Source organism: Pimephales promelas, chromosome 1 (assembly GCF_988280905.1).
Source record: "Pimephales promelas chromosome 1, fPimPro1.hap1.1, whole genome shotgun sequence".
In the NCBI taxonomy this organism is placed as follows: domain Eukaryota; kingdom Metazoa; phylum Chordata; class Actinopteri; order Cypriniformes; family Leuciscidae; genus Pimephales; species Pimephales promelas.
In genome coordinates this window covers 50,194,811-50,217,993 of record NC_142769.1, presented here as the reverse complement: position 1 = coordinate 50,217,993, position 23,183 = coordinate 50,194,811, and the positions used below count along the sequence as shown (strand labels likewise).

The window sequence follows — 23,183 nt, the reverse complement described above, 5'->3', positions numbered from 1 at the left end:
TAACTGCTGTTAAACAGTTAAAACAGATAAGGCAATTTTCATTACCATAAAATGCATATTATATGTCATATTATATTTTCAAAACAGCCATATATTAAATTTTCTGTGCAGAATAAAAGGTAATTCTGGACCTCATTAACATTTTTATTCCGACTAATGTAGTTTAAAGCCGTTTTTAGCATTTATCTGTGTTTTTAGCTGTTTATTTGTATTTTTAGCAGTTTATCTGCCGGTTTTTAGCTGTTTATCTGCCGTTTTTAGCTGTTTATCTGCCGTTATTAAGCTGTTTATCTGCCGTTTTTAGCTGTTTATTTGTATTTTTAGCTTTTTATCTGCCGTTTTTTAGCTGTTTATCTGCCGTTTTTAGCTGTTTATTTGTATTTTTAGCTGTTTATCTGCCGTTTTTTAGCTGTTTATCTGTCGTTTTTTAGCTGTTTATTTGTATTTTTAGCTGTTTATCTGCCGTTTTTTAGCTGTTTATCTGTCGTTTTTTAGCTGTTTATCTGCCGTTTTTAGCTGTTTATTTGTATTTTTAGCAGTTTATCTGCCGTTTTTTAGCTGTTTATCTGTCGTTTTTAGCTGTTTATTTGTATTTTTAGCTGTTTATCTGCCGTTTTTTAGCTGTTTATCTGTCGTTTTTAGCTGTTTATTTGTATTTTTAGCACTTTATCTGCCGTTTTTTAGCTGTTTATCTGCCGTTTTAGCTGTTTATTTGTATTTTTAGCTGTTTATCTGCCGTTTTTTAGCTGTTTATCTGCCGTTTTTTAGCTGTTTATCTGTCGTTTTTAGCTGTTTATTTGTATTTTTAGCTGTTTATCTGCCGTTTTTTAGCTGTTTATCTGTCGTTTTTAGCTGTTTATTTGTATTTTTAGCACTTTATCTGCCGTTTTTTAGCTGTTTATCTGCCGTTTTAGCTGTTTATTTGTATTTTTAGCTGTTTATCTGCCGTTTTTTAGCTGTTTATCTGCCGTTTTTAGCTGTTTATTTGTATTTTTAGCTGTTTATCTGCCGTTTTTTAGCTGTTTATCTGTCGTTTTTTAGCTGTTTATCTGTCGTTTTTAGCTGTTTATTTGTATTTTTAGCTGTTTATCTGCCGTTTTTTAGCTGTTTATCTGTCGTTTTTAGCTGTTTATTTGTATTTTTAGCTGTTTATCTGCCGTTTTTTAGCTGTTTATCTGCCGTTTTTAGCTGTTTATTTGTATTTTTAGCAGTTTATCTGCCGTTATTAAGCTGTTTATCTGCCGTTTTTAGCTGTTTATTTGTATTTTTAGCTGTTTATCTGCCGTTTTTTAGCTGTTTATCTGTCGTTTTTAGCAGTTTGTCTGTTTTAGCTGTTTATTTGTATTTTTAGCAGTTTACCTCATTAACGCACCTAATTTTTATTCCGACTAAAGTAGTTTAAAGCCGTTTTTAGCATTTATCTGTGTTTTTAGCAGTATATTTCTGTTTTTAGCTGTTTATCCGCCGTTTTTAGCTGTTTATTTGTATTTTTAGCTGTTTATCTGCCGTTTTTAGCAGTTTATCAATGTTTTAGCAGTTTATCTGACTTTTTTAGCAGTTTATCTGCCGTTTTTAGCATTTATCTGTGTTTTTAGCTGTTTATCTGTGTTTTAGCAGTTTATTTGCCGTTTTTAGCTGTTTATTATTATTATTATTATTATTATACATTTTATTTCTAGGCGCCTTTCTTGACACTCAAGGTCACCGTACATTATACAAAACAAAACAATAAAAATTACAATACAATTAAAATACAACATAGTCAGAAGGAGTAAGCTATTCTAAAAAGATGGGTTTTAAGTTTTGATTTAAAATGTGAAAGGGAATTAATATTACGTAGGTCCGGTGGAAGCGAGTTCCAGAGTTGGGGAGCAACTCTGTGTTTATCTGCGTTTTAGCTGTTTATCTGCCATTTTTAGCAGTTTATCTGTCGTTTTTAGCTGTTTAATGCTGTGAAATGAATGATTAGTTCCCGCAGGACTTACTCCGAGTTGGCTGGTTTCTCGGAGAACACTCTGAGCACGAAGTCTCCCTCTTTGTTGGGCTCGAAGGTGGACGGTACGATGATGTACTCGCCGGCCGGCAGACGGAAGCGTGAGCTCACCTCCCGCAAATTGATGAAAAGCTCAGAGCGAGCGCTGGACGCGTGACTGAGAAAGAAATCCCGCTTCAGGTGCACAGCCGACCTACCCAAATACTGAGCGGAGAAAGACACAAAACAGCAGTCTTCTGTGTCTGTCTTCTTGTTTTAGATGTTGCTTTGGACAAACATTGGGTCTCATACACTCATACACATACATGAGCACACATGAATTTGTGTGTGAAATCTGCGTACAAAGTGCGAGTATGAATATGAATAATCCATGCAACTATTAGTGAAACAGACCCAGTGTCCTCAAGATGATCTTATTTACCTTTACGGACCAAATGCTTTTCTCTCTCCATGTTCTACATTATTTAAAGAACTTCAAAACTATGAAATATCTCAATTCACATTCAAAAGGCCTCTCATCGTACCTCATTTGGCACCTGCAAAAATAAAGAAATGACCAATCAAAAAGAGCAAACGGAGCCCAAAACAAGTGAACACTAACTCCAGACAAGCTAAACAAGAGCGATCTGCTTTCGGACCTCGTAAATGGCGAACCCGATGGTCTCCATGTCCTTTCCTTCTCTCCGCTTCTTCCTGCGGTCCTTCTGCATCAGCGCCACCAGGAAGCTGCAATCTGATTGGCCAGGAGAATCCGGATGTTTTAAGGCCACCTTGAACTGAGGGTTGATCCAGAACGTGGCTATGGTTTATGGGAACATAAGAGGATGATGAGGATTTCTCCATTTTGCAGACGCTGACTAAAGTTGGGTATCGTTTGAACTTTAGTGATTCAAGTTGAGATTCTGCTTATCGATTCAGTTTCGATTCCAAACATTTCCCAACCCTAACACTGAGCCCGCGATGTCCTGTACCTGGGAAGTTCCTGCAGCCGCCAGCCGTGCTGCCTCTCCTCCACTCGCCCTGATAGAGCGACGTGCTCCACTTCTTCACCTGACCCGCCTGGAGAGCGTCCGGCGTCAGGTTACAGATCTCCAAACGGCTGAACTCACGCAGGAAATCACTGAACGACATCCTGAGAGAGAAATGCAAACCTGACCGGTACTGTCAAATCTTAAAGATCTAGACACACTCATTTACACAGGTGCTGGGTCAAATATGAAAGAGAATGTGTGCATGTGCACAAAATTAGTACATTTAAAATGTCAGTGGTATTTGCCAGAGCAAAACTTGTTGGCATGATGCTTTGTGGTTTCTAGGGCGTTGCTATATTGTTGCTAAGTTTGTAGGGGATTTATAGATTTATAGGTCGCTGCTAGGGTGTTCTGTGAGGTTTCTGGTTTCTAGGGTGTTGCTAAGGTGTTCTGAAAAGTTTGTAGGGCATTTATAGGTCATTGCTAGGGTGTTCTGTGTGGTTTCTGGTTTCTAGGGTATTGCTAAGGTTTTCTAAAAAGTTTGTAGGGCATATATAGGTTATTGCTAAGGTGTTCTGTGGGGTTTCTGGTTTCTAGGGTGTTGCTAAGGTGTTCTGAAAAGTTTGTAGGGCATTTATAGGTCATTGCTAGGGTGTTCTGTCTGGTTTCTGGTTTCTAGGGTGTTGCTAAGGTGTTCTGGAAAGTTTGTAGGGCATATATAGGTCATTGCTAAGGTGTTATGTGTGGTTTCTGGTCTCTAGGGCGTTGCTAAGGTGTTTTAAACTGTTTGTAGGGCATTTATAAGTCATTGCTAGGGTGTTCTGTGTGGTTTCTGGTTTCTAGGGTGTTGCTAAGGTTTTCTAAAAAGTTTGTTGGGCATATATAGGTTATTGCTAGGGTGTTCTGTGGGGTTTCTGGTTTCTAGGGTGTTGCTAAGGTGTTCTGGAAGGTTTGTTGGGCATTTATAGGTCATTGCTAGGGTGTTTTGTCTGGTGTCTGGTTTCTAGGGTGTTGCTAAGGTGTTCTGGAAAGTTTGTAGGGCATATATAGGTTATTGCTAAGGTGTTCTGTGGGGTTTCTGGTTTCTAGAGTGTTGCTAAGGTGTTCTGAAAAGTTTGTAGGGCATTTATAGGTCATTGCTAGGGTGTTCTGTCTGGTTTCTGGTTTCTAGGGTGTTGCTAAGGTGTTCTGGAAAGTTTGTAGGGCATATATAGGTCATTGCTAAGGTGTTATGTGTGGTTTCTGGTCTCTAGGGCGTTGCTAAGGTGTTTTAAACTGTTTGTAGGGCATTTATAAGTCATTGCTAGGGTGTTCTGTGTGGTTTCTGGTTTCTAGGGTGTTGCTAAGGTTTTCTAAAAAGTTTGTTGGGCATATATAGGTTATTGCTAGGGTGTTCTGTGGGGTTTCTGGTTTCTAGGGTGTTGCTAAGGTGTTCTGAAAAGTTTGTTGGGCATTTATAGGTCATTGCTAGGGTGTTTTGTGTGGTTTCTGGTTTCTAGGGAATTGCTAAGGCGTTCTGAAAAGTTTGTAGGCCATTTACAGGTCGTTGTTAGGGTGTTCTGTGCGGTTTCTGGTCTCTAGGGTGTTGCTAAGTTCTTCTAAACTTTTTTAGGGCATTTATAGGTCATATCTAGACTTTTCTGTGTGGTTGCTAGGTGGTTGTTAATGTGTTCTTAACATTTTTAGAGAATTAATAGGTTGTTACCAGGTGATTTGGGTGGTTTCTAGGGCTGTTGCTATGTAGTTCCTAAAGTGTTCTGATTGTTTATAGAGCATTGATAGGTCGTTGCCAGGTGGTTCGGGTGTTTTCTAGGGTTGTTGCCATGCATCTACTAAAGTGTCTGAATGGTTGATAGGATATTTATAGGTCTTTGCTAAGGTGATTTGTGTAGTTTGCTTGGTAGCTTCTAGGGTGTTGCTATGTGGTTGCTAAGGTATTCTGCCCAGTTCATAGGCATTAATAGGTTCTTGCTGGTGGTTCTGAAGCTTTTTGACTTCAAGCCCTGACTTAAGACTAAGCTAATTTGAATGCTTGAGAACCACAAGTGTGCCCAGTGTTTGCTAGGTGGTTTCTAGGGTGTTGCTAAGGAAATCTTGGGACTTTTTTTCTAATACTACAGGACTAACTGCTAATCTAAATCTGTCAGATCATGATCCACTCACCAGAACTCTCCGTCCTCGCTGCGGTTCTGTAATCGGCCCCGGACGGAGTGGTCCACATTGTCCCATTCCCGAGAGCTGAACACACACGCCAGACCGGTCATCAGAGCAATGTCATCACAGTAAAACACACTCTATCAGTTCATTCTTTTGTTTCTCACTTGTCACTCCAGGCCCCCGTCCACTCCACCTCCCCCCATGGGTTCCTGATGCGCACCAGTTTAGTCATGTTTCCCCTGTAGACCACCTGATCAACACAGATTTGATTAGGAATTAGAATAGAATTAAATAGAATATACTTTATTGTCCCCTTAAAATTATATATATATATATATATATATATGCCGTATTTACGTGCAAATAAGTCTTAAATATATACATGCATACATATGTATTTTTAAATACTAAATAATTATACACCACACACACACACACACACACACACACATTTCATTCCCTGGGAACTTTATCCGACTTGAAAGCATGACAGAAACCTCAAAGAAATATATTTTGCATGTAAAACTGGCCCTATTGTTGTGTATAGTAAGTGTTTGTGTTAAAGTCTCACCTCTTCCACTCCAGTCACTGAGTACGCGTGACCTTTGACCAGCTTCTTAAAGGTCACCGCCTCCATGTCGAACTTACTGGTGATCTTGAGGACAATAAGAGGCGTAATGAAATCAGATAATGAACTTAAACAACCTCACAAATACACACATGAGCCGAATAATCTTACCAGTGTTGTGATCATTAAATAAAACTAATATTGAAATCATTTTCCAGAATTTATATAAAGCTGAAATAAAATAATAAACCCAAATTAGCTTGTTCCTCTAAACCTGCCGAAGCTTTAACAAAAAAAAAGTGAAATTCTGTGTCGTGTATTTTCATTTTTTACACATCAAATGAAAGCACAACACAATAATTTATCTTTTATTCAAATGAAAATTAAAAAAGCCCATGAATTTTTTTTTGGCAAACAAGTGCAACACAAATAAAAAACATAATAAAATTATAATAACATGGAAGAAAATGAGTTGTAATGATAATTGTATAATAAGTATTAGTATTATTAGCAGTAATAGTAATATTACATTAAGATGCACATTATGTATTTTGACGGGTTGAAGTGTAGAGCTTCTTGTGTGATATGAGGATAGTGTCTCTCTTTTAAAGAAGATTACATTTCTGTCTGTGTGAATGAATGATGCCGTAAAAGTATCGAACTTGATACCCAGGCCTATTTAACAAACTAAATAATTATAAAGCTAATATTGCAACTGTATTGCAAAGACAAAGAAACACAACAGACCTCAGAATCCGAAACACATTCAAGCTTCTGTGGCGTACAAAGCTCATGAATATATAATGAGGCGGCTTCTGATTGGCTAATCAGCTCATTAGCGCCTCACTGAAGCATTAGAGAGAGAGAGAGAGAGAGTCGGCACTCACGTCGATCGAGCAGCCCAGCAGCGAGCCTCTCTCCACGGCCCGGCCGATGATGCTGAAGAGGTCAGCGGGCGCTTTATTCAGCTCGTACATCTCCGTGACCCCGCCCGTGAAGTCCTCGAAGCCCTCGGACGTGCTGCCGCCTGACAGAGCCTCGTAACAGCCGTTCAGCCTGGAGAACACAGCACACGCGGTTCACACGGACAGTTAGGCATTCGTGCATTTGCAGTCGTCTCCCCTTATCTGTGAATGAGTTTAAGTCTAACATTTTTTACTTTGTATGTTAAATTTGCTGATTTTCTGATTGCTGATGTTTCCTTTCATTGTTTTATCTTATTTGTAAGCGCTATGGATCAACTACTGTAGTGTTTACTGTGCTTTTTTTTATTTATTTATTTTTTTATACAAACCAACATAGTGCAGTAGTGAGCAATCTTGTAAATCCATAATTCCAGCAGAGACAAGAGTGATTTAAGTGTTTGATCTGAGTGTGTATGTGTGTGTATGCGTAAACAAAGTAACCATTTATTATTTATTACCAATTTCATTACCATCACCATCCCACTACTGCACAAATTGTATTCGTCGATTTTTATTTCCATCCTTCCTCCTATGTAACGATTGCCATTGTCAATCTTGAATAAAATAAAATATGATATAATAAGATAATATACAGTGGTGGAATGTAACGAAGTACAAAATACTTTGTTACTTTACTTAAATACATTTTTCATGTATCTTTACTTTACTTAAGTAGAATAAATAGTGCATACTTTTTACTTTTACTTCGTTACATTTTGCAGCAATTATTATACTTTCTACTCCACTACATTTCTACAACTTCTGTTACATTTTCATTACATTATCTGATCAGTTTTTCCCCTGACAAAACGTAATCTGACCGTCCGTTCGTTGCACGTTTGTCTCACCAGTGACGTTTGGTTGCCATAGATACATCAACTAAATGCGTCTCGCACGCAGTGTGTTTATCGTGCAATTTATACGCAAAAATTTGTTTTTATGTGCATAGGAAACACACCGTGTGTAATATACGTTTGGTTAGGATTATGGCAAGCCGAGAGGTTCAGAATTACACCATAAATTAATCGCGTTTACTGCCAAACATAGTTATTAACATATAGTAAGGATAAGCATGGCTTATATTGCCTAATTGCAAGCTTGTTTCAGAAATGTTGACAACTTAATTTTCCATCATTATTGAACATCATTACAGGAGTATTAGGTTGAATGAGTTAGAATTAAATGTTTTATTAATCATTAGAAAATAGTCATTAAGAGAATCAATTATTATGCAAGTACTTTTACTTTTAATATTTAAAGTACTTTTAAAATCAGCCACTTTTTACTTTTTACTTAAGTATGGTTGTCATTGTGTTACTTCTACTTTTACTAAAGTAAATATTTATCTGGTTATTTGTACTTTTACTTTAGTACTGAGATTCAGTACTTCCTCCACCACTGATAATATAAGATAACCTTCCCCCACATCTCATCAGTCCCTATCTTTTACTATTTCTCTCTCTCTTTTTTGTGTGTGTGTGTGTTATGTGCAATGTCTAACGTGCATTAAAATAGGGCCCTATTTTAGTGTTTACTGTGCTTAATGAATGGATGTTTACTTGGCGTAGGCCTTCTCCAGCAGAGCGCTCCAGAACTCTCCACCCTCCGCCGAGTGCACGAACAACAGCTTCCCATCCTTCACCGGCAGCCGGTCATCAATCACCACGTCCAGCCACTCGCCGAACTGCCAGAACTGGAGGAGAGAGAGAAATAAACTTGATAAAATGAAGCAACAAAACACAATTTCAACATCTATTAGGTGAAAAAAGAGATTGTGTCACACTAGAAGCCAGATACATTGATGCTCGTCACAAAAAGAGAGTTGACGACTAATCAGTGATGCGCCCCCACACGAAAACACTTACACACTGAATTCTAAAATCTTTGAAACGTTCAAAAACTGTTCTATTTGTATTTATTTTTTTACACTGTTAATTTGTACACTTAATTTAATTCGTACATTTAGATTTAAAGGGTTAGTTCACCCAAAAATGAAAATTCTGTCAGTATTTACTCACCCTCATGTTGTTCCAACCCCGTAAGACCTTCGTTCATCTTCGCAACACAAATTAAGATATTTAAGATATTAAGATCGCTCCTGCATACTAGTCCATAGGCTGATTGAGGGAATGACTCTTGCTGTCCCTGAAAAGTCATTAAAGACATCGTTAAAATAGTCCAAGTGACTACAGGGGCTCAATCTTAACTTTGTCAAACGACGAGAACACTTTTTGTGCGAAAAAACAAACAAAAATAACGACTTTATTTCAACTATTCACTTCCTTCTCCATGGGCCTGTAGTCAGTTAACGTAGTGTGATTGCGTAAAGCTACGTCACACGTAGGCTCACTATTGGCCGACGCTGGTCATGTGTGTGATGCGTGTGACGTACAATAACAGAAGCTTACTCTATTAAACTAGTAACCTGACTCGCGCAGAGGGAGAAATAAACGAATAGTTGAAATAAAGTCGTTATTTTTGTTGTTTTTGCGCACAAAAAGTGTTCTCGTCGTTTGATAAACTTAAGATTGAGCCATTGTAGTCACTTGGACTATTTTAACGATGTCTTTAATGACTTTTCGAGGCCAGCAAGAGTCATTCCCTCAAGAAGCCTATGGACTAGTATGCAGGAGCGATCTTAATATCTTAAATATCTTAATTTGTGTTGCGAAGATGAACGAAGGTCTTACGGGGTTGGAACAACATGAGGGTGAGTAAATACTGACAGAATTTTCATTTTTGGGTGAACTAACCCTTTAAGTATGGTGTAATATTATATAATGTTATACATAGAGAGAGAGACACACAAACGTACAGACACACACAGAGAGACACACGCTCATACACTCTCTCTCTCACACAGACTCACAGACACACACACTCACTTTCTCTCTCTCTCTCTCACACACACACACACACACACACACACACACACACACACACACACACACCCTATAGACTCATCCTACACTGTGCGCCCCATTCAAATGAATCTTAAGCTGGATTTGAGACATAAATGAAATCCATCATCAATCGTGCCGCACATCTATGAGGAATTTCTGTTCAGGATGTTTGATTTATATAATGCAGATATGTGTGAGTATGTAGAAATCTTGCATACTATATATTTTAGTATCAATTTGATGGTTTCATATGAAACTGAAAGCAAAGTCACAACGCAAATCCTCCAAACGGTCCTAGAACAGCATAACTCCATATTAAATATGAGCCGGACACGCCGGATTCACACACACATTACAGCATTTCTCATGTCAGTGCGATTCCTCGTGACTTACTCTCATAATCAGCCTCATTAACACACACTCGTGCATTTCTGCTGCTAATCTAAATGAGTCCCAGATGAGACAATGTGTGTGTGTGTGTGTGTGTGTGTGTGAGAGAGAACCATTAGTGAACACATTTGGATCCTAAGACAGCCCTGTGTTTTTGTTCTCACACTCATTCATGCATGATGCACGTGTGTGTGTGTGCGCGTGTGTGAGGTATTTCATGATGATATATCATCAGTTCAGGATATATTGATCTTGTGTGCTTCCTGCAGAGTGTTGTGTCTGACTGCAGTGTGTGTGTGTGTGTGTGTGTGTGTGTATCCCATATAAAGCTGCTTCTTTACACACACACCACAGCAGCAACATGCAATACTAAAATTATTATTATTATTCAATAATTACTTCAAAGGTATTTCTCAATTTTAAATTGCGCTGTCCATACAAATTGTGAAAGAATTCTTGGCTTGCGGTGTCCCCTCATTACCCAGAATGCCACTTCACTGGGGTTATTTGAAGAGTGTAGAAACCGGCCCTCCCCCACATCTCACACACATCCACACACTGAAATATGATCTCACCTATTGCCATTGTGAACACACTAGCGGTGGAGCACAAGAGGAACAGATTACCCATGATGCCTGAATGCGCATACACGGTTTCTGAGCAGCACTTCACCATTTATAATGCTCACACACACCACTGCTCACTCCATCTGCTCTGTGTACAGAGCCAAGTTCATCAATGCTTTATGGCTACATGTGTTTCAGTCACGCTTAAAAGTAAAGTAAAGCTGTTTTCCCAGCAGTGCCACAGATGAACACTTTAACCCGCTCAAACCACACCACAGATTTATGCTATTAATGTCAATTAAAGGACTGTACTATATTTTAGTTTGATAACATTTTTTTATTTAATATTTAGTTTTTTTAAGGTATTTTATGGTACACTGTAAAAAAATATTTTTGGTTTAACTTAGAAAAGTAAGTAACCTGGTTGAATTAAAATTTTAAGTTGATTGAACTGGAAAAAGTGAGATTAATTTAATCATCCGAAACTCAAAATAATAAGTTAGCTCAACTAAATACATTATTTAAGTTGATTTGACAAAAGATAACAAATCTTGAAAATATTTTTTTACAGTGTACTACATTATATCTACAGAGTCGTTATAATCCATCTATTCACGTTTTGAGCATTGACCTGAAAATTTTAATAAATAAAAAAACCTGAAAAACTTACTTATACTGCCATATATCTTGAATGCTTTAAAGCACAGACTGAAGTTTGATCTCTTTTAAAAAGACAGAATTAGTACGTAGCTGTATTGTCATGTATGAATGTGTACACTCCGTTTTTGTCTATATAATGTATGCTTTTATGTTGTAAGAATATTTTTTGTGTTGAAGTCTATAGACCCCAGGGTGAATAGCAACTGCATTTGCAGGAGCTAATGGAGATCTTAATAAACTAAACTAAAGACGACACTTGGCAAATTAATGCTGAAGTGAACAAAGTTTTAAAAAGTGAACTTAAAAAAGAAAGTTTGAGAATTTTACGTTTTTTTTATATAAAAATGGAAAAAGGTATTTTTGTGCTTTTTTCATATGTAATCTATATTTTCAAAAATAACTCTCAAACTGCAAGAAAATCAAAGACATAAAACTAAACAATAGAGCCCAACCGATAAAGGATTTTCAAGGCCGATACCGATACAAATATTTTTGGGTTTTAAAATCCGATATTCCGATATATTGGCCGATATTTTATTTATTTATTTGAAACTGGAGCTTATTTGAGTTCAGAGAACTGATGGGGATGTTCTTTTAATTGTTATTCAAGTAATGTATGTATCGTGACCAACTCAACGAGTGTTGCCAACAGGGACGGTGTAGAGTGCCCTCTGGTGGACAAACTGTACAACTCCAACACTCATGACATGGTTCAAGCGTGTTTCGTGCGTTTCTATTTTATTTTAAATGTTAATTTATCGTCCATTATAACTGCCGATACCGATAGTTTGGAAAATGCCAAATATCGGCCGATAATATCGGTCTGCCGATACATCGGTCTGGCTTTACTAAACAAGTTGTGATATTTCAGTAAGATTTTTGTTTGGCTTCAGTAACTAAAGATTTTACTAGATAAAATTCATCTTCAATTCACTTCCATCCAATGCACTCATTTTTGACCATGAAGACACTATTTTCTATTAGAGAGACTATGTGAATATTTTTTACAGGACCAATCGAATCACATCCATGATGAAAAAAAAAAATACGTAAAATGTTTCGGTCAAAAATTAGGGAACATTAGCCAGTGTTTGGCTAAATCAGGCGGATTTTTCATATTGTTATGTACTATCAATGTGTACCGTCCCTGATTTAAGAAATTAATAGATAAATGACCGAAGAGCATCAGAGGATCTTATTCCACAACTATGTGTACTTTTGTTCATGTTGTATTGCAGTTAGGGACAGGTGTGTGTGGTGTGGGTTTAAGGGTGGGTTAAATTGTAAGGGAAGGGTCAACTGTGTGTAATTACAAATATAATAACATAAATTAATTACATCCTGGTATTTTTTAAATACAAGTACAATGTAAAAACATGTACGTACACAATAAGTCCATTGTATCAAATTATTAATTTCAATGTAAGTGCATAGCACTTAAAGCGGGATCTTTTTCCACGATAAAGAAACTTTAGTTCATCATGGGAAAGATTCCATGGAAGATGAAAGTTCTGAATGGAACACCAGAGGCCAGTAAAAAGTCTTTATTTTACCTGGAAGTGGAAGATTCCCGCATAGCTCCCGTCGAAGTCCTGCCCGTGCGGCACCACGCGGTGCAGGAGAGTATCGTTCAGGGTCAGAGACGCGATGGCCGCCAGCAGCCAGCAGTCACCTGAGGAAAACACCACACACGACTGAAGAGACACTTCAAACAGGGTTCAGTCGGATAAAGTGATGAAAACTCGAGGTTTTAATGTTGTGTCTATGTGAAGCTTTTTCAAATTCACCAGATTTAACACTATTACTGAGTGTTCTGGCCCATGATGAGAGATTATTTCAGTACAGGTAATTGTGTAAGTTAAACACAGCTGAATAAATATGTGTAGAGAATGGGGTCTAACTAACCAGAAGAAAAGTAAAAATTATCATAAAATATTCATCTTTGACTTGTCAAAGTACACCTTTCCTCATAGTGACGGAAACTTTCAGTTATTCGTTTTCAACTGGCTGACCGTACAAATATTCATATGGTAGTAAGCATTTTTTAAAGGGAAATTATACATTTTAACAGGAAAATGTATCTTTTGTAAAAAAAAAAAAAAAAAATAAAAAATAAACTGTGAGTCTGCACATGCGCATAATTGGTAAGTAGCAAATCTCGATGGGTAGCATGAATCGTCAGAACACCGGCCCAAAATGTTCCTCTCTTTATTTATTTATTTTTCCATCTTCATGCCTCAGTCTCTGTGATTCTGCGAAACATGGTAATCATTGCCCCAAACAGGCGATGGCTTGATATTACAAGCCAGAGAATACGTCAATATCTTCCAGAAATCTGACACAAAAGAGGGAGAGTCATTTCGTCTCAATGTTTATTCGAGCTTTTAAAAGCACAAGAGGTCACCGTGCTCCTCAGCTCTTCCTCCCGCTTTTGCATGTTTAAACACGGTATCCATTTATGATTTCTCCATAATGCATGATCTGCTCGGCTGCGAGACAGCGGATCTTTATTTAATGACCGCAGAGCTTTAATTATGAACTCTGAGTCCAGAGTAAACATTGCAGTGCTTTACTACAGCCTTCCTCTGTGAAATACAACATTCAACATTGATAAGTGTTTCTTGGGCATCAGATCATCATATTAGAGTGATTTCTGAAGGGTCATGTGACACTGAAGACTGGAGTAATGATGCTGGAAATACAGCTTTAATCACAGGAATAAACTACACTGTAGAGCGAGGCCGATATTATCGGCCGATATTAGGCATTTTCCATAATATCGGTATCGGCAGTTATAATGAATATTTAAAAAATAAGATAAAAACGGACGAAACACGCTTTAATCATCTCTCCTTGGCCTGTTATATTGAAAATGTATGTTTTACAATTTGTAGTATGATGTCATCTATTGCTAAATTATGGCTCATCATAGACTAGCTAACCACAAAGCAGGCTAATGCCACTATTATCAGTGGAAGACCGCTAACGTTAACATTAATGAGCTTGGAAACCACAATGAACTTTCTCTGCCTAAATAAAGTAATTATTACTGTATTTATAACTAGCATATCTCTAGTTACCGTCTCTGCATTGTAAAATGTAAGTTATACTTGCGAGGAGTGAACATTTAGACATAGAGAAAAAGTATCAAACGTATCTTGTGTAGAAAAGTTAGCGTTTCTTTTACACGTGTGTGAAATACAACAATATTTAATAATAAAAAAATATCGGCCGATATAACGGATTTTAAAACCCAAAAATATTTGTATCGGTCTCGGCCTTCAAAATCCTTTATCGGTCGGGCTCTAATATCCACATAGAAACAACAGCTATTTCAAAATAGCAATAATATTTCACAATATTGCCATATGTTTGTCCAGCCGCTGATCGAGTGCATGTTAGATGTGAACAGCTGGTGAGGTTGTGTGAGGTAGACTCCCCGACACACTCACCTAGAGCTCCCTGACAGATGTCCGTGCGTGTTGCTCCATCCACAATGAACCGGGGACGCGTGCAAATCTCCTGAAGCACACACACACACAAACATTAGATTTGCATTTCCACACGGAAAAGAGGCACAGCAGCATTTACACACACACACACACACATATATTGTAGCCTGTTTGTAAGCTGTGTGGGACGTTCACATGCAGCAGTGTGTGAAATTAAAAACTAGAGCCAGACCGATATATCGGCAGACCGATATTATCGGCCGATATTAGGCATTTTCCAAACTATCGGTATCGGCAGTTATAATGGCCGATAAATGAATATTTCAAAAATAAAATAAAAACGGAGGAAACACGCTTGAACCATGTCACGAGTGTTGGATATGTATAGTTTGTCCACCAGAGGGCACTCTACACCGTTCCTGTTGGCAACACTCGTTGAGTTGGTCACGATACATACATTGCTTGAATAACAATTAAAAGATCATCTCCATCAGTTCTCTGAACTCAAATAAGCAGGACAAAATTTGTAAATATCATGTCCAGTTTCAAATAAATAAATAAAATATCGGCCGATATATCGGATTTTAAAACCCAAAAATATTTGTATCGGTATCGGCCTTCAAAATCCTTTATCGGTCGGGCTCTATTAAAAACTCATGTTTGCTTCATAAAGGCAGGAAGAAGGGGAAACGAATATATAACGACTGCCATATTTCCTGACAAATCGTTTGAGCTCTTGAACCGCCCACATCATCAAGCACACGAGAGATGGAGTTATGAAGTAACCAACTGTAGAAGTGTTCATGTTCACAGAGAGAGAGATTATACATGTATAATGTACATCATATCGTATTTACAACTACCTTGTAACCAATCAGATCAACGTGTGATCGTCAACGAGTGGATCTCTGAGCTGAGTGAGTGGAGGCGGGGCTCATTTGCATATTCATAGAAAAAACGCATATACTAAATGAGGGTGCAGAGTTACATTCAAGCTATATTAAGGCACGAATATGTAATTTTAGTGATCAAAGATGAGTTTTAAGGGATAAGGGCGACTTTAAAATAATGCAGTTAGAAGAGCCTAAGACCCTATGGGTCGGCTCACCGTCGGCCTCTTCCAGCGTAACCCCTGCGTCTTGGAGGAGCGCGGGCCCAGCTCGTTGAAGCCCACAGAAGAGCTGCAGGCTGGGAACAGAGGGTCTTCAAACAGGGTCCCCGCACGCTGGCACTGGGCCCTCAGCGACTCGTAATCTTGTCCCAGGAACTTCACGGCGTTGTGGTTCTGACCCAATCCTGCATCCCGGTCCCACTGACTCCGCAGCTTCGCAGCCATTCCCGTGGCATAAATGGGCTCCATGTTTCGGCCCGCTTCACTAGAGACGTTACCCCAGAGAGCCAATGAGAAGAGAGGAAGGGGAAGAGACGGGCCAATCACAACCCAGGAAACGAAGAGTGGAACGAATGTCTTAACGTTCAATGAAAGGTGTTGGATGACATTTAATCGGAGCGCACAAAGGTCCCAGATCTGGTTCTGAAAAAATAAAAAAAATTTAGTCTGAATAAAATGAACTTGTCGTATGAACAATTGCATATTTCTTTCAGTCATTTTGTCATCATTTGTCATACCACAAATGCAACAGAATAAAGAGAAAAGTTTGTGCTTCAGCTACTATAATTTAGCATACATTATCTCAAATGATGATGGGGAATGGGAAATGTAGTTTTTTTATGCTTTCCAGTGAAGCTAGTTTCATCACTATTCTTAATCAAAAGAACAGAAAATGCACAAAAACATTCACAATTATATCATGATCAATATCCATTCATTTCCACCATGTTCCTAAACTAGATGTCGGGTCAATCTGACCCATTCTGATGATATTTGCATCAGAAATTTTGAAACTTTTTAGGGTCTTTATAGGAACTTTTTTCTCATTTAGGGTCATTCTGGCAAACTGTCGACACACACTGATTTTTACAAATTTTGTTTCACGACTATGACATTTACGGGTCAAATTAGGCCCGCTTATTCTTTTCATGGTCAAAGGCAGCTAGAAATAAAAATATTACTATAACAAAATTCACTTCTGATTACAAGAATAATAACTGGATTCAGCACACCAAATATCAATTATATGCTGAATTAAATCAAATTTGGGTCAATTTAACCCCCCAAAATAACCCACATTTTGAACCTAAGGCCGTGTGTCCACCAAAGCGTTTTTATCCAGCTGGAAACGCTAGACGCTCTGCTGAAGACGCCGTGCTTTGGGCGCTTGAGAGCGTTTTGGCAGCGCAGTGTTTTTTCCGTTGAGACGTTTCGTTGCTATGATACAGAATATCCGCAGCAGTTTGAATGTTGACAGTTGGTCTATGTGGTATTAGTCCCGCCCCTCCTCCACTGTGATTGGACGGCTGGGTAAAAAGTGACAGTGATGAGCGCTACGTTTTATCCAAAGTTGAACATTTTTCAACTTCCAGTGACCAGTAAAAACGCCGGGTGCTCGACGCTTCAGCGTGAAAAAAACGCTCATGGCGTTTAAAATACACGGCGCTCCCATTGAAAACATATGCCGTGGAAAAACATTTGTGGACACACGGCCTAAGAGAGTTTCCCACAGGAAAAATGATGATGCTGACATGCCTCTGAATGCAGAATAAACTAGCATTCATTTCAAACAAAGCTTGAGATCTGCTGTCATAACGTCTCTAAGCCTGAGCTCAGCCTGCGTGTTCATCTTTAACCTTCACAATCGTGAGTCACTAGCGTAGACAAACAGCAAACATACACCTATATGTGCTCCACACAGAACTAAACATGATGAATTAGGTTTTCCACAATGATTTGAGATGATACAGTAAACTAACAAACACCCATTCCCGCCTAATGAGTCACTCCTGTCTTTCTTTACCCTCCACCTTTACGTTTTGTTTGGAAAACCATAAACTACTATTAGTCTAGTCTTAGGGCCGAAGCTCCATTTAATGTGTTGTGCTAATGTTAATGTTTTATATTTAGATGCTGTCGACTCATCTTATGTCATTTATGGTTGTTTATTATAGTAGGCATTGGTGGAATAGGCAAATGCTACGGGCCATGCCGAATTTACATGACCCATGACAAATTTGCATTATGTTGCCCATGGAGGAAAAAGATAAAGTAATGAATGAACAGTTTATCTAGTAGTTAGACAAGAGTAACGTTCGTTATCCTAAAAGCCATCTAGCTAGAGTTAACGTCAGTTTAATTTTAACCATAGAGATATCTATATAAAGGCTAGATATCTCGTGCGCGCTGCTGGCTAATGGAGGTCGACGTCAGCACCTGGCGGCCATCTTGTCACAGGCAGCTCGCTCACTCATAACATTGTTTTAATGGTGCGTGTACTTTTTATATCACCGTAACTTGCTCAATTTTCTACCGATTTTCAAACGGTCTGGTTTGTTATAAACGGCAGTTATGATACTGCATACTTATGAATAATAAAAGTGTATAAATAAATAATCATCCAGAATTATAACCACGTTAATAACGTATGTAAGAAACCAAACCGTTTGTAAATCCGTCAAGATTTCAACGAGATAAGAGTATTTCTTACATCAGAGCCCGCCAGAAACCCTGTCTGTGACAAGATGGCCGCCGGTGATGACTATAAATACTCCGCCGTGAGAAATCTAGCCTTAATATAGACATCTATGATTTTAACCCTAAAATAGCAACATTTTGGGTCAAATTCACAGTAAAACATATCTGCTTTTCTCCGTTTTTGCGAAAATTGCGATTATAACATGAAAAAAGTGCCATAGTTTAGAACGACTGCAAACAAATTTTGAAAATTAAACGGTACGCTACAATGAGTACGTGTTAGCATGAATGCTAGTAAAGGTAATTGCTAATTACTCTTCCTATTTGAGTTCAAGGTATAGGTCAGCATCATCAGCTTTGTTTTTCTTTGTATAATATAAATGTAAGCCCCAATGGTCTCTCTCTCATTCTCCAGTACATGTGCAGTTTCTGTGTAAGCGCATACTATAAACACAAGGATCAGTGGCTGATGCAAGCGGTAAAACCTTGCCTAGGGCAGCAAATCAGTCATGATCATGAACATGAAGGCAGTCCCCATTCAACTTAATGACAAACTCAATAAGCTCATTCTAACAAATGAGAGAAAGTAGAGCAGTGCAAGGGTGTGGTGCGTGAGACCCAAGACACGCTGCCAAGAGTGTATTAAACTGCAGGCATGTGTGTGTGTGTGCGCCAGGAGTACAGATGCAGCATTCAGCGCTCGAACAGTGACTTCGCAAAACACACTTCTTCAGATAAAATACGGGAAACCCTTTCCAATGTTGCTTTTCTCTAAAGCCTAGCCTAGTGAAGATCAGTTCTTGCTATTTTCTCATGTCAAATCTCCATTGAGCCAACCTCATAAACACGTTCATCATGTTATCATCGAGCTGGTGGTGGAGGTGCTCGGGCCGACACAAACGTGCTCAAATAAATATTGGATTAGTCTCTTGTGGAAGCGGGAACCTCTGTTTTTATTGCTCTCTGAAAAAAGGACAAAGATGACAAAAGCGAGACAAGTAAAGACACATCATGAAACCTCAGTTTGTGAACAGATGCAGTCGACCGATCGTGGAGACAGACTGAGGGAAAACTTACTGGGGATTCGAGGAAAAACAGGTTTCACAAGAACGCTATAATGTGTGTAATTTAATACACACACTGACGGGCCAAAAATGTATGATCACTCACAGGCGAAGTGAAAAATACTGATCACCTCCTAACAAGACATGTCAAGTTCTCAGTCGATTAGATGATTGGTGAAATATAGTGTTGGATGCAGGAGAAATGAGCAGGAATAAAGACCTGAGTGACTTCTGAATCAACAAGGTTTGTGTGTTGCAATGGGGAGAATTTACCAACAGTGTGTGAGGAGAAACACAAGGCTCATCGACGAATGACGGCATCAAACGCTATTGCATCCAGTCCAAGCCAACAGAAGTTTTACTGGGGCACAAGTCAAGCTAAATATTAATGATGGTTATTATGGGAGGAATGTGTCACTAGGGCTGCACGATATTGAAGAAAAATGTGATATTTGATATATGCGATACGATCATGTGTAAAATAAATTTAAATTACCTTTAAAATATATTTAATATTTTTGTGACCCCTCCAGCTTCTGAACGTGTTTTACTGTAAACATAAGCATAAGGAGGAAGTGTTGTTTTAACATGAGTGTAAACCACAGGGTTTAGGGTTTCAGGAAGGCCTGCAGAAGAACATGCAAAACTCAGATGCGCGAGATTACACTTACTTTCTCTCTCTGTCTGTACCGGGGCACTTGCACTTACTGTGTCTGGGTCACGAGCTTTGAGTATGCGCACGAAGGGGGCGGGGCTATGGTACGACCGTTTGATTGACGCACTGACTGTCCAATGATACTAGGCAGAGCCAGACCGATATAGACTGTGTCTGGCTCGCCACAGAGTGACGACCGTAGAACGCAAAAGCCGAATCTCGCACATCTCGAAACACATTTTCGGGCAGACTCATCATGGAGACTCTAACTACTGCGCTCTGTTACCGGTAGGCGTGGCCTACTAGGGCAGCGAAGCAAGTGCATTCTGGGAGTTGTTGTCTTTCATCCACATAAGCCAAAAATACATTTTCTGGCTTTTCTCAGTCTAGAAATCTCAAAATTCAAAAATAATTTCACATTTCTTCTACATAAATGACCCATTTTAAATACACATTCATCTTTCCAGAGGTGGAATGACCCTTTAAAGAGCCAAAAAAAAAAAAAGGTATTTATTGTTTACATTTCTTTTAAAAAAAGGACCAAATTGGAAAGTTGAGACCTGTCTGTGGTGTGAGAGCAGCATGGCTTGTCGGACATAGCAACAGTAACTAAAGGGGGCGGGTCTTTGCGAACGGTCAATTGAGCATCTGTGGGATTTGCTGGGCAAACAAGTTCAATCCATGGCAGCTTCACCTCACATCCTAGTGCCTTTAGTGGTGCAGAAATCACAATTAAATGAAACATAAACACTGTGTTCTCCCTGTACTCTTTTATAGTCAGGCACCTGCAAGTATGATTTTGTCATGTTGGTTTGGGCGTGGGTGAGCTCAGCTGTCACTCAAAAACTCTCACAGACAGACAACACCCTAAACAACCGCACTAAATCACACAACTGACACTGGAATGATCAGAGTAAAACATCCGCACTGTTCCTAATGTAAACAGTGGCGCTGAATCCAACTTTTAACTTCTCCTAAATCTGATACGATCATGTCAATAGTGGCAGAACTCTACAATACTGACAACACCTCTCAAGTTACAACAACCCATTTAAGGCATGATTTTAATCTCAAACCAACATACAATACAAGAGCGCACTAGGGGTTTGAGTCGTCTCAAAAGACAACCAGTGTCTTAGTCCTGGGGTTTCCAAACTGGGAAATTAACAATTAAATAAAACCTAATGTAGTTATAGATTTAAATATAATTGTATTTAATTTAATAATGTAAAAAAAATTCAAATAATATTTTCGAAATATTGATAACATTAAGTTCAGTCTTTATACAATAATCTAGATGAAATGTTAGAATGGGGTCCCTCATACGAGGATGATCATAATTGAGAACACTCCAGCCTTATTAAAGTGTAAGTTCTCTAATTGCATTATTAAAAAACAAAAACAAGCACCATGGCACTACCAAAGTGGATTTTAGACAAGAAATAATGGGGCTTCGCTTTCATCACTTCCTGTGTGACCGAAGAGACCCACCCGGACCACAACAGCTGAACATGTGTGTGTCGTTTAAAACGCTTTTAATAGCCAGGCTATGCATGAATTCATCAACAAACAATTCAGATGTTTTAAGATGTGTTTACAGATAAGTGACACGAATGTAAACAACTCTCAGAACTTGACACACAGAACTACACACAATCACAACCACTAAATTGGTTTACCAGTTTATGACGTCAATGTATGCATGCAAACGGAGTTTCTGACTAACAGTCATAAACAGGAGGAGAGCTTTAGACACTGCAAAACAAGGAAATGAAGTTCATTCATCTTTAGATGTTTACAAAAAACGTGAGCATTGGCTGACAAACAATTATTTTATAGCACAACCTTCACGTGAAGCATATTTGATAAGAACAACACGGGACTAAAACAATAAAAGTACAAAAAAAGTGTCAAAGTCTCACTTGCGTGGATGGCGAGAAACCGATGATTACTTTCCCTTACCTCGTGTCTTGATTCGCAGGACACTTCCGTGTATGAACAATTATCATCTAATCCAGACGTGTTGGTTATTGTTTAATCCTTCAAACATCTGGAGTTCATGTAGTTTACCGTCCTGCCACTGATTTTTGCACTGCAGCACAAACGCCCCAGCGGATCCGGAGCGCATGCGCAATAGATGTGTGGGAACGCGACGCGATGGGGTCATGACGTAGATTTACGTCACCAATCAAAGAGCGCGTTTACGCGTTCACCGCGACGCTCGATGAATAGAAGAAAATAACCACAAGAAATGTTGATATACATACATACACTAGCTCATTTGAACAAATAAATATCTTAGTATAAACTGTAAGACCACAGTCCTGACACCATGTTTGAATTTGTATTTCGATATGATTCAAAGACTGGTATGCTAATCAGTAGCTTTGGTGCATTTCTCAAATCATACTCAATATTTGCAAAAAAAAAGTAGGTTCATTCTCAAAAAAATTCGTTCAAACAGCTCCACACATTGTATTAAAAAGCCAGTAACTTACTCAAAAACTTTAATTCATCTCTCAAAAGTAAGTTATGTCCATGAACATGAAAAGTCCTTGAGTCATTGTTCACAAGCAAGATAGTCAAAAGTCATGTTGTTCTGTGATATGGCAAAATCCATTAAAAAGTACACATTTGCACACTACTGTACGTGAGTTATTGATTGAAAGACACTGGATAGTGTTCACAGTTACACTTTTAACTGACAAAAAAAAACATTACAATATTATTGTGATATATTGAAGGTTCATGAGATGCAACTTTGACCTATTTCAGAGAACTGGTTTCTCATTGTTTGATCTACATTCTCTTCATTAGTAAAAGTCAAGATTCACCTGCACAATTCATCAATTCATGATCTATAATAGATCAACAATTTTACATTTAATTAGGCCACTTATAAAATTAACTAATAACTGAGTGTTTTGAGGGGTAAGACTATTGCACAGATAACTATGTAATACATTTTGAGCATCATGACATTGGCAACTGATAATGTAGGATATGTCCTATTTTGTCGTGGCTGTTTTTTCTAAAGGGATGAAAATGTCCTCGTTTTCAAAAAAACTGCTGGGAAAGATCAAAATATAGATGGGCAAACAAGGAGGATGAGGAAGAAAAACAGGATAAAGAGGAAGAAAACAAGATATATATATATATATTATTAGTTCGGTTTTTTAAGTTTGTGAGAGCTATTTTTGTTCAATTTGGAGGTATTTCTTTTAGTTATTTATTATTTATATATTATTTT

At 38.3% G+C, this 23,183-nt stretch overlaps 1 protein-coding gene across 3 annotated transcripts in view; it reads right to left on the bottom strand.

Annotated features, from left to right (window-relative positions):
* capn1 (calpain 1) overlaps nucleotides 1-22,064 on the bottom strand; it is a 30,032-nt gene extending 7,968 nt beyond the window's left edge. Inside the window, exons 1-13 of one of the 3 annotated variants that reach the window (XM_039659193.2) lie at nucleotides 21,896-22,064; nucleotides 15,734-16,001; nucleotides 14,626-14,695; nucleotides 12,727-12,845; nucleotides 8,214-8,347; nucleotides 6,577-6,745; nucleotides 5,693-5,776; nucleotides 5,286-5,371; nucleotides 5,128-5,202; nucleotides 2,965-3,125; nucleotides 2,632-2,792; nucleotides 2,518-2,529; nucleotides 1,986-2,197 (exon numbers count right to left, since the gene is read on the bottom strand). In XM_039659193.2, coding sequence (XP_039515127.2) covers nucleotides 1,986-2,197; nucleotides 2,518-2,529; nucleotides 2,632-2,792; nucleotides 2,965-3,125; nucleotides 5,128-5,202; nucleotides 5,286-5,371; nucleotides 5,693-5,776; nucleotides 6,577-6,745; nucleotides 8,214-8,347; nucleotides 12,727-12,845; nucleotides 14,626-14,695; nucleotides 15,734-16,001; nucleotides 21,896-21,942 — 1,598 coding nt within the window. In that variant the 5' untranslated portion in view covers nucleotides 21,943-22,064. Of the gene's footprint in view, nucleotides 1-1,985; nucleotides 2,198-2,517; nucleotides 2,530-2,631; nucleotides 2,793-2,964; nucleotides 3,126-5,127; nucleotides 5,203-5,285; nucleotides 5,372-5,692; nucleotides 5,777-6,576; nucleotides 6,746-8,213; nucleotides 8,348-12,726; nucleotides 12,846-14,625; nucleotides 14,696-15,733; nucleotides 16,160-21,855 lie in introns of all 3 variants that reach the window. The other 2 variants (XM_089131301.1, XM_089131304.1) reach the window with 2 other exon arrangements.
* Between the last annotated feature and the right edge of the window lie 1,119 nt (nucleotides 22,065-23,183).